The sequence below is a fragment of the Ylistrum balloti genome, unplaced genomic scaffold, assembly GCF_031769215.1.
Source record: "Ylistrum balloti isolate Yb309-2 unplaced genomic scaffold, AGI_CSIRO_Ybal_v1 Utg370126, whole genome shotgun sequence".
Lineage (NCBI taxonomy): Eukaryota > Metazoa > Mollusca > Bivalvia > Pectinida > Pectinidae > Ylistrum > Ylistrum balloti.
In genome coordinates, this window is record NW_026782140.1 from 1,110,752 (window position 1) to 1,123,210 (window position 12,459).

At 33.1% G+C, this 12,459-nt stretch overlaps 1 protein-coding gene across 1 annotated transcript; it reads right to left on the reverse strand.

Moving 5' to 3' along the window:
- Positions 1–7,311: 7,311 nt before the first annotated feature.
- Positions 7,312–12,141, reverse strand: LOC132550535 (G protein-coupled receptor 137Ba-like). Its single transcript, XM_060214628.1, has 7 exons — positions 11,662–12,141; positions 10,780–10,823; positions 9,918–10,152; positions 9,274–9,423; positions 8,855–8,983; positions 7,966–8,078; positions 7,312–7,624 (listed from the first exon to the last, which is right to left on the reverse strand). Exons 1-7 carry the CDS (start codon positions 12,139–12,141, stop codon positions 7,393–7,395), a joined length of 1,383 nt encoding a protein of 460 aa, XP_060070611.1. The 3' UTR covers positions 7,312–7,392.
- Between the last annotated feature and the right edge of the window lie 318 nt (positions 12,142–12,459).

The window sequence follows — 12,459 nt, forward strand, 5'->3', positions numbered from 1 at the left end:
TGTTGTAAGGGATGACTACCTGCTGTTCTTTAATTTTGTTCTTTTCTTTGGTGTTTTTGAACGGTTTAAGTGAACTTGTATGAAAAAACTTACCTTTGTTATTTGGCCTGTTTCCATGGTAAAAGAAATGTATTTAAATGGAGAGCTTTCCCATAGCAAAAGATACTGCTAGCTTATTAAGTGTAAAAAGTTTTGAGCAATTATCTTGAACGGTTTCAGAGCACTGGTCCAGAAAATCTTAAATTCGTGATAAGGGTTACCTGTTTCCATGGTAACAGAAAAATATCCAACATAGAAAGTTTTGTGGAGTTTAGATGAATGGTTTCGAAGTTGCAGCCTGGAAAGGAAAGTTAACACTAATTTTGCAGTTTTTTTTGGCTATGTTTCCATGGTAACACAAAAAAATGTAATGTTGTCAATTGCAAAAGGCATACTAGAGCACTAACTTAATATAAACAACAAGTTTTGTGAAGTTGAGATGAACGGACGGACACACAAACGGACGCATGGACGGACAGAGCATAAATTAATATACCCCAGGAATGTGTTTCGCGGGAGATAAAAGTACATATACATGTAATGAGAAAATGATTGTTTAGGAGTGGCCAATCATTTGACATTTAATTAAAGCCTGGTTGAATAACGGCTTTGCGTATGTATTATAGACTTGCCTGTTGACATTAAAATCGATAACTCTGATGTGTAGTTTTGTTATGTTTATTATTTTGATACTGACAAAAATTTCATACAACATACAGGAACATGATATCACATAACTTGTAATCTGGAACACTTACTGCACTGATAAAAACATCTATATATATATGTACACACAAATAGAAACTTTCAAAATCAAAATTTATATTGACTTAAAACTGTTTTGAATAAAAACGTAAAACATAAGACCATTTTCATGGGAAAAAACTTGGTCGTGGACATGGAATGTGTACATGCATTTTAAAATTAGTGTTAACATCAGCAGACATAAAGCAAACTTTCTAACAACAATTTTTACGGAGAATCACATTGTACACAATCTACACATCATTAGTTCATTTCTACATACAATGTAGTTAACAAGTCCTGTGACATAGCTTCACTATTTCTTCAATTCCTAGTCATCAAACTTGACATACATTTCATAATTACTACATAATCAGAAGAAATAGGTCACTGTCACCTATGCTTACTGTAGGCCTCCTCTAACTAAAATCAGAAATCTCGTAGGGAGACTTAAACCATTATATGCAAAATAAAGGTGACTTACAGTGTATTACAAATCTTTTGAACATGTATAAGGATATGACAAGTTTGTACATATTACAGGAACTACAAAGTGCTTCCAAGTAACAAGAATCTTGTATTTGTATATATTAATAACAACCTTAAATGTAAAACTATGAAAACAACTTTACAGAGTCATTAAACAAAAAAAACAAAAAAATTTGTGGGAAACATATGGACAGATTCATCAGGAACAAAGAAAATATCAAATTGTAACCGGTAAATCATTCTTGAAATTCAACTTAATAAAAATACATTGAAAAAAAGAAAAGTTACCAGAAAAGAACATTGATACTTCTCTACTATTTTGTATCACAACAATGACTTAAAGGAATGATAATATATACAATGACCAGGATTTAAAAAGCTACGTAGTTTACAGCCTCCAAACAACAATGTTCTCAAAACACCTTTCATACAACAACACTCTTGGCAGTGTTTTCACAGTCCTCTAAAAACTGCATATCCATAGTGCAGACACACAAAACAACACATCTGTAAGGTCTTTATTGTGTACGTCTTAAATCGTCAAGAATGAAATACCATTCAAATTGTATAGTGAAATCATTTTAATTTTCTTAAAAATTTTTAGTGATAACATTTTAAGTAAAATTATCTTTCTGGTGTACAAGTCTCCATAACCTACACTAAAATCTGCATGTTTTCAAAGATTCCTTATAACCTACACTAAAATCTGCATGTTTTTAGATTCCTTATAACCTACACTAAAATCTGCATGTTTTCAAAGATTCCTTATAACCTACACTAAAATCTGCATGTTTTTAAAGATTCCTTATAACCTACACTAAAATCTGCATGTTTTTAGATTCCTTATAACCTACACTAAAATCTGCATGTTTTTAAAGATTCCTTATAACCTACACTAAAATCTGCATGTTTTTAGATTCCTTATAACCTACACTAAAATCTGCATGTTTTTAGATTCCTTATAACCTACACTAAAATCTGCATGTTTTTAAAGATTCCTTATAACCTACACTAAAATCTGCATGTTTTTAAAGATTCCTTATAACCTACACTAAAATCTGCATGTTTTTAAAGATTCCTTATAACCTACACTAAAATCTGCATGTTTTTAAAGATTCCTTATAACCTACACTAAAATCTGCATGTTTTTAAAGATTCCTTATAACCTACACTAAAATCTGCATGTTTTTAGATTCCTTATAACCTACACTAAAATCTGCATGTTTTTAAAGATTCCTTATAACCTACACTAAAATCTGCATGTTTTTAAAGATTCCTTATAACCTACACTAAAATCTGCATGTTTTTAAAGATTCCTTATAACCTACACTAAAATCTGCATGTTTTTAAAGATTCCTTATAACCTACACTAAAATCTGCATGTTTTTAAAGATTCATTATAACCTACACTAAAATCTGCATGTTTTTAAAGATTCCTTATAACCTACACTAAAATCTGCATGTTTTTAGATTCCTTATAACCTACACTAAAATCTGCATGTTTTTAAAGATTCCTTATAACCTACACTAAAATCTGCATGTTTTTAAAGATTCCTTATAACCTACACTAAAATCTGCATGTTTTTAGATTCCTTATAACCTACACTAAAATCTGCATGTTTTTAGATTCCTTATAACCTACACTAAAATCTGCATGTTTTTAAAGATTTCTTATAACCTACACTAAAATCTGCATGTTTTTAAAGATTCCTTATAACCTACACTAAAATCTGCATGTTTTTAAAGATTCCTTATAACCTACACTAAAATCTGTATGTTTTTAAAGATTTCTTTCTACAAATGACAAGTAAAGTGTAAGTAGCAATGCCTCATGCATGAACAGCAGGTAAACTAAAAACATTCACCAAAAAGATACAGATATACAGAACTGCAATACACAAGCTAGGGGGAAGTGGATAACTCTCCTAGATGATGTATAGAGACCAAGATGATTAAGAGATGTAAAGCTGTAACGTTGTGGAAGACTAACAAGGACAATACTGAAATATGGATCTGTTCAATATCTAGAATAGAAAAACAATTGCACACCTAATAGAGAAATAACTTGTTAATATGAAAACTTTTGAATGTAAACATCTAAAGTATGTCAGTTAAACTGTCTTAAGGTCTTAATGTAAACATCTAAAGCATGTCAGTTAAACTGGCTTAAGGTCTTAATGTAAACATCTAAAGTATGTCAGTTGAACTGTCTTAAGGTCTTAATGTAAACATCTAAAGCATGTCAGTCAAACTGTCTTAAGGTCTTAATGTAAACATCTAAAGCATGTCAGTCAAACTGTCTTAAGGTCTTAATGTAAACATCTAAAGCATGTCAGTCAAACTGTCTTAAGGTCTTAATGTAAACATCTAAAGTATGTCAGTCAAACTGTCTTAAGGTCTTAATGTAAACATCTAAAGTATGTCAGTTAAACAGCCTTCTCATCTGAATTTACATGGACAGGAATCAATACAGATAACTCTAGTCACTACAACACTGTACCTGTTGATATACCATCTATTGCACTTCTATACTACCAATAACAGACACCAATGAATTGTTTTCACTCAATTCCTCTCTAAGTTCCTCTCTGTCTATACCAAGTATCATCAAAGACACAAAGCTTTATATTCACAGACATCTACTGCCAAATTACAGATAATAAAAAAGAAATACACATTCTATAGAAGACGATGATGGTTCAGATATACATTGTAGGTTCATTGCTTGTATGCCATTTAGATATATATCAAACACTATATTAAAAAGAAGCCCAAATTCAATAGAATCTTAAATTGAAGAAAGGTGGTGTAAGAGTAAATATATATTTGTTTTAACGATGAAATCGGAGTATGAACCAGCAGAACATTAGCATTGACAACACATAAATCACCCATACACCCTTAAGGTGACTACCTATATCTAGGGAACATGTATGAAAGTGCAATATAGATATCACTGAAATGTCACTTTAATTTAATTTTTCAATCATTGTGTTATTAGATGAAGGTCAATTTTCAGCTTTTAAGATTTTTCAAAACTGTGGTTAAATTTACATAGTGATTGTATGACAATGAAGCCTCCAAGACTTAATTCTGGAGCAAATATAATTCTTTCCCCTCTTTTCTGTCCACACTTTCCCTTGAAACTTCATTTCCAGGTTTTCGATCTTGTTCTTAACTGAAATATACTACATGCTGGAACAAAATTTTGTTCAGAATAATGAAGTCAGTTTGGACAGGTAAAATTATTCCATTTTTCCTTTATAATTCTGAGTGAAAAGGTTTAGAAATATTAGAACTGTGTATTTTATAGCCTAGGAGTAACAGGATTTAAAAATGTAAGTGTTGTGAATATTACAGCCTACGTTTCAAAGTGACATGGTTCAGAAATGTTTATCCTGTGTATTTCATAGCCTTGCTTTCTGAGAGACACTGTTCAGAAATGTTCGTGTCGGTATTTTACAGTCTTGGTTTCTGAGAGACACGGTTCAGAAATGTTCGTGTCAGTATTTTACAGCCTTGGTTTCTGAGAGACACTGTTCAGAAATGTTCGTGCTGTGTATTTTACAGCCTTGGTTTCTGTGCGACAGGGTTTAGAAATGTTTGTGCTGTGTATTTCCTAGTCTATCATATATCAACCTTTAATATGATAAAAACAAACCAAATTCATTTCTTTTTAATACAACTACCAACAAATGTTATGTCAAAGTTCTGCAGTAATCATCTCTAGCTATTCCCCATCCAGATGACATTAGGTGTGACTACAAGCCTTGGTGAGACAACACCTAGAGTCAAAGAGACGGACAACCAGTAATCAACAAATTAACTACGAACCCATAGAGAATATACTTAAAAAAGACATACCACAAACATGTCAACATTTTACAACAGACAACATTTCTACAACTGGATTCTTAAACAAGTTCTTTCCTAGTAAAGAACTGACTTTCTCGTCTGTCTTTCATGTTCTCCTGTGATACAGCCATCAATGAACATCATTCATAGAAATCAATGACAGTATATATAATTACAAATTTGTCTTTCAAAAAACAAGAAAAACTTCATTATATGGTCATCATATGAGGAATGTTTTTAGAAAAACATATAATTCTTATTCTTAGTATTAAACAGAAAAATAACACTTTTTACAATTCAACTTGGTAAATAATCATAAAAAAAAGGTATTTGCGAGAACGATTTTGTAGAATAACAAGCCCTTAGCAATTTACTTCTATTGTACATAGACACCAATACCATATAGTTCTGGATTTGTTGTCAATTTATGACTAAATACCTGGAATCAAATAGATATATATGTAAAACAATTCTACCATTCTCAGAGTTACTGCCAGATCTGTGTTAACACTTGTGACACATTAAATAGGATTCAATTTTTTAAAGATACATTATCTAAGGAAATACACCTTCATGGTTTCAAAAAATCAGAAACTTTAAAACTCAACATGAACTGTAAACTATAGCAAATTTGACACATTATTTTGTTCACTTTTAAATATATTCTCATCCCGTGATTGTAATCCTTTGTACTATCTAATGAATAGATTGTACAGGTACTTTATATTAACTTACTGATGCCAGTTTTGAGTTACAGATTTCAAATTTTGCAAAAGTACACAAGCAAATCAACTTCATGTCAACCAGAAAAACATGTCAGCTACAATTGGTTATTTTTTCATTTCAGAGAAATGCCATCCCCCCTAACGCTAAACAGTGTGTAAGGAATCCTGCCTTATACATGTTACAATGACACATCTGGCGTCACTATACTACCGATATTAAATAATAATAAAACATATTTAATGAAAAAACTTCCAACAAATAGTCAAAATATCACAGGTTCACATATGTCTACATTCAATACATCAAATTCCATTAAAACCATGGTTTGGTAATGTCACTTTTCCTATATAGTTCATTTGCTAACATAATGCAGATTTTTCCACATAAGCATTGTACAGGGTGAATCGATCCAAGTCCCCAATTCACAATTTTCAAATGAAGCATCAGATTATCAAAGAAAGATCTTAAAGTTCTTTGCTATAGGAATAAACCATGCCACAAAAGCTACATTTACACATCATATAAGGAAATACACTTGATTAGGTGTCAAAGTATCATTTACCATTCAAATCCTTTAGAAAATCAGGTGTAGTTTTTATAGAATGTTATAAATTAAACTGCTGTGTCTTTGTAGATAAAAACCAACATATTCACACAAAATATAAAAACAATAAATTAAACTCCCTCTGTGGAAATGTAGGGTTCAAATGGAATGTTTTCACTCTTAAAATATGAGTGAAATATTTATAATTCTTGTTTTTAAATTATTACTTCCTTCACTTAACATCCTATAATTAAATGAATAAAGTTTTTATCCAACCAGAGTTGTAAATGAACTAAAACTAATGTGCAGTTTTTTTTTTAGTATGTAAAGTTGGGTTAATTTAATGTAGGTAGACTAATCACACTGAAAAGGTATCTATTTATAACTAAGGTAGACTGTAACACATATTTATGTATTATTAGACTAGCACAACACTGTTAAGAACTGGTGTCACATGGCTAGCACAGTTCACCACCATTTCTAGAAAAAGGAAACAAAGCTTGACACAAATGGAAATGATATGGCAGATTGGCAATTACAAATTATCGAGAGATAAAAACACAATGAAATACTATCTGGTTTTTTTTTGTTTTGTTTGTTAATCAATCTGTAATGAATGAATTTATCAATAAATACAGCTAGGTTAAAAAGGAAAACTTTTCCACAGATAATGTCTTTCCATCAATATACATCCCAAGAACCTGACTAGTCCACAGGACACATACTCTCAGGTAAAATTCACAGACACAACTTACAAACGTAAAATACTATCTTACACCAGAGGTTAGTTTTGAGTTAGAGACATACAAGAAGTCTTGTACCTGACCAGGTGTCTGTGAAAGGTAACTGACCAATCCAGATGTCTGAATAGGAGCAAATGACCAATCCAGGTATTTGAAGAAATTTAACTGACCAGTTCCAATGTCTAGATATATTGATGCCCAGTCCTCAAGAGCAAGGACAACGTTAGTCCAGACATCTAGGGACAACTCTCATCACTCCGCTGGGTTCTGATAGCCAGGGTTCTGAACACCTTGGTTGGCTACAACTGATGGAGACCCATATCCTGCCACTCTCCCTGTAAAACTACCAGCATTTGTGGCACCATAGTTAGAATTGTTTCCCCTTGGGGTTCCCCATGGCGTCCCTCTTGGTGTTCCCCTTGGTGTAGTCTTGGAGCCCTCGGTGTTGTTGATGGAGGCATGTCCATAACTGATGTCATAATTACTTCAAAAACAAAAACAAATATAATCTACATGCACAGAAAAATTTCATACAAATATTCAGGTGTCATATGAACTGTAGATTGCAGTGTGATTGTATATCATGTTATAGAGATACATTTTGCTTCCAAAAAATTTCACCATTTGGTGCAAAAATTTAAATACCAGGTACCTGATTTTAGTCTCAAAGAGCAGGAACTAAAAGTATATAATGCTATAAGTTCTTAATTAAAATCTATTTGTTAAATATTTTCCATGCAATCTTATAGTGAAAATTAGACACTGGAGAAAAAAGCTTGTTATACAGTATCATGTAAAAGTCAGTGATACAAAATAAAGGCTTACCTGGCCCTGGAGTGTGCACTCCGTGTGAGGTCATCATCACTGTCATAACGTCTAGGATTGTCGAAGAAGTAAGATCTGCTATTCTGGTGCTGTGCTGCCAGGTCACTTAATGCCTGAAACAAATTGTGCCAATCAACAACATAAATAAAAACAGTAGACAGGGGCTCACAGAGATAAACACCTTACTCTTTTATTTAAACTTAATCTGTTGAGGGATTCATGATCTATCATTTCCTATATATTTATTTCCATTTCCTTTTTTTTTTTTTTTTGCATCATTGGTGAGCTGTAAACTTTAACAGAGACCAATGGCCACCAATACCCAAGACCTAGAATTTAATGGAATGATGTTATGTTGTGAACAATAATAAGTCATGGGGTTTATGAGGTCTCCTGTTCACAAGCTTTTTATGAGGTCTCCTGTACACAAGCTTTTTATGAGGTCTCCTGTACACAAGCTTTTTATGAGGTCTCCTGTACACATGCTTTGCACAGGTGGATGAACAGACAGATTACTATAAAACCTCCTTACCACCTGTCTGTAGTTCTGGTATTTGTTGCCGTATTACTTCAAGCCATGTCCAGTAACCATAACAAAGTATTTACCATATTGTACACATAAATCTCTAGTAAAGTGAAAATCACATCAAAATTATCATGTCAAAAGGGCCCCCACATTAAAGTTGTATGTCCTAGGACATCCATAGACTCAATGGTATAGACACTACACCAAACAAATAAAATTCAGTTCTGATCCATCCAAACACTAGACTGAGAATTGTGTTTTAGCTGCTGCTTACTGAGATATGCCTTGCATTGTTACTAATTAAACTAATTAATTTGTCCCACATAATTTGACATAAATTTTTTAAAATTTGCAAATACTTACTGAATCTGTAGGAGGCTTTTTGACACGGAAAAACACAACAATGATGAGAGTAGGCAGGAACTCCCAAACAAAAAGCACAATTCCGAAAGATATGTAAGCATAGCCTCCATCAAGGTCAATGATATCCGCCTGGAGGACAAATTATAACACAATCATTACAGAATATTCTCTGTCATTTTCTTTCTCCTGAGGAGAAAGGCATGTTCTGATAGGTTGAATTTCAACTATCCAATCAGTGTTAATCATACAAATGTCAAAGCCAATTAAAAGTATACATGAACCAACCACTGATACTTCTGCCATTTCTTAATTTTTCTAAGTTGAAAGGAAGTTTGATTACACAATTCTACTTACAAAGGTAAAAAGTTTATGTTCTACCTCACTGAAGTGTATAAGTGTGACTTCAGAAGTAGACATACCTGGTCGGAAACATTGACCCAATTGTAACCGAATGAGGGCATCTTTTCCTTGGTATAGGGCAGCACAGCAATAACATTGTACACCGCACGCGATGTAAACAACAGGATGATCACTATGGATGTAGTCATAGCCTGGCAAAGTGTTGTTCCCTGTAACAAATTGTATAGAGTAAAAAGCCAAAAAGATCTTAAACTGCATGAAGTACACAGACTAACTTCACACAGTCTGTTCCGACAATGGAGGGGAGTATACGCAATAAACAATATCAGAATGGGAACTATACACGGGACATACCTCTGATGGAAGACGGTCAGGTTACATATAACAATAACTTAAAAATATTATTTAATCAAAACATTTATAAAGTAAGTTAGCCTGGAGTAGTCAGATATCTTTATAGACATTAAACTATTGAAAAGAAACAATCTCCAAAATATCCCCGGAAGAAAACAAAAAGATATTTTCAAAACTCAGAAAACAGTCAACTTCAGTCTAATGATACACATTATGTTAAAGTATATCAAGTTATCAATGTAAAAGTCCTTGTTTCAAACACACTTTTGACAAGAACAGTAACTCTCAGATCTCTCAGGCTCTAGATTAGCCTAAAAGTATATAGAAGCAGTTCAAGCTGTTTACAAACCTTTGCTTCCAGGACGACGTGTGCAGAGGCCATGCGACTCATCTTGTATATACACACAGAAAGGGCAGTGGCAGACATCACAAACAAACTGTCATTGATGGACACCCGCACAATGATCACAGATATAGGAACAGAGTGATATTTTATAGACTGGTGGTTCACAACAATGGCTGAAGTCAAGTTGGTGACGAGAAAAACAAAGATAGCCAAGGCTATGGCAATGCGTAAAGGTCTTCTGAAATGTTGACAAGGTTTAGGAAATAAATAACACATTATCATGTGTCAATGTATAATAAAGGTTTCTGATATGTTTAAAATATTTATGAAAAATAAGCTAATATTTCTGTTATCTGAAGGTTTTCTGAAAAGTTTGAAGTATTTATAATATCGACCATGGTTTATATACACTTTGAAATACATACATATCAATGCCTGATATCCTGACATGTTAAAATCTTTTATGACTAACAAAACCAAATCTTTCATATACATATATACTTAACATTTATAATTTATGGTTTAAAATTATAAATCATTTTGCACACAAACATGATATAAAAATACTGAAGTGTGTGCTAGGGGTCTTGATATGAGAAGAAACTGAAAATCACAAAGAATACATTTGTCACTCAACCATCCTAATTATGCCTGCCACACGATCACCCATATTACATGTTCTAGAAATTTAATTATCTATGCCACTTGACAACACTAAATGCATATGCCAACCATTGTTCATGTGTCTGTGGCACCAGCTGGCCATCCAACATTCAGTAATGAGGTTTCACATATAAAGACATGTTCTTTTTTATCTTTAATTTACACTACATCTCTACTGATGCAATAACAATTCTGTACTTACTTATACTGACTAGGTTCATACTTTGCTTTGGCTTTAAACACAACCTGGAAAGAATATTGTAACAACAATTAGGAAAAGTAGATTAAGATGATAAACAAATATGCTACTGTACTTTTTGAGACAATATATAACTATAATACACCATATCAAAAGTAAACTTTTTTATGTTTAAAAGAGGTAAAGTATATTAACACATATGTACGTCCCAGACCAAGGCTTTTATAAGTGATCAGGAATCTTTTACTATTTTATATTTGTAACCATATATATATCATTCAGCTTCCCCACTTAACGCTCAGCATTGTGCTCATTTGTCCTTTGTCATTATAAAGTGACCAGTAGACATGATACAGAGGTTTAGAGAATATAAGGTGTATAAAATAAATCCCATCTTTTATTAGGGCATTTGATGAATGTCAAATTAAAGTTGTGTAATATTCAATCTAACCAGATAGGCTAGAATTGAACTGGTACGATGAGAAGAACATCATCTATGATGATTCAGGAGCCACCTTCTAAAGCTACACATTATTTCAAACATCCTGACACACATATTCACCCCGTGATGGAGATGCAGACGGTTCTCTCATATCACCAGAATACAGATGTTTGTTGGTGAGACAACACCTAAAAACATGACAAGTCAAGGAGAGAAACCCTGTAACCAAATGACCTGTCCTACATCTGTGTGGTAGCACTGTCACAATGATATGGAGGCTGACAGACAAGAAGCAGTATCCAACGCATACATTCAATACATGCACTCACATTGCACTGTAATAAAAGGGATGCTGTCCTTACATGACCATAGGTGCTCAAGGTTACATAATATAAAACCTCCACTTACATATATATATATTTACATTGTAATGTTATAATTACCTGTGCAAAAAATAAAACCAGTAGACACAATGTTGTGAACTGTAAGCAAACCGGAAAACAATACAACAACCATGTAAAGGGCAGCGGTAGGTTGTTGACTAAGATACAATCACTGAAGTAAAATGAGAAAAGGGTTGTCCTCAGTCCCGTCCATATCAGACAGAGGAACAGAAACACGGTTTGGTAGCTAAGTCTCTTATGTCGATAGTACCAAATCATCCATAACTGAAAGTACACCATGAAAAACAGCAGGCCATATAATGAGACATAGAGAATGGTCAACCATAGCTCTGTGACAGGTGTTAGGGCTGGTTCCAATGTAGGAAATGCATCAAGATCAACGGCCAATGAATCTGCAGCTCGGGCAGTCCTTCCTGATTTAACAGAATCATGATTTGTGATTCTTTTTGCGATTCCATTTTCGATAGTTTGAAACAGGGCATCTGGAAATATTAAAGGGAATTTTTCCTGTCTTGTCATAGCGATCACTGATCGCATTCAGTTCATTTGTATCTGCATGATGGAAGTATCTGTGTACCGACAGTTTGTCTGACATCCGTCTGACAGCTTTCTGCCTTTCAGCCAAAACATAATCACATGATCGACAACGTTGACCTTGACCCTACATTAATTATTTCCCGTTACTAAATATCACAACGAAATATCTATTTATCAAAATGGTAAAAAAATGCTTTAATGCTAAAAGTAGGATTTCATGCTATGTGATTTATTTGTATATATGCATACTTTTTCACGAAACAGTTTTAATATTATATGCGGGATATTAAATCAAAATGG

Bases quoted from the DNA above. Each gene is read 5' to 3' on its own strand.
- LOC132550535 (XM_060214628.1), bottom strand. From the start codon at position 12,141: ATGACAAGACAGGAAAAATTCCCTTTAATATTTCCAGATGCCCTGTTT. The intron at 9,424-9,917 runs GTTTGTAAACAG...AATTTGTTACAG, and splicing joins ACGTCGTCCTGGAAGCAAAG to GGAACAACACTTTGCCAGGC. The intron at 7,625-7,965 runs GTAAGCCTTTAT...TTGTTTTTGAAG, and splicing joins AGTGCACACTCCAGGGCCAG to TAATTATGACATCAGTTATG.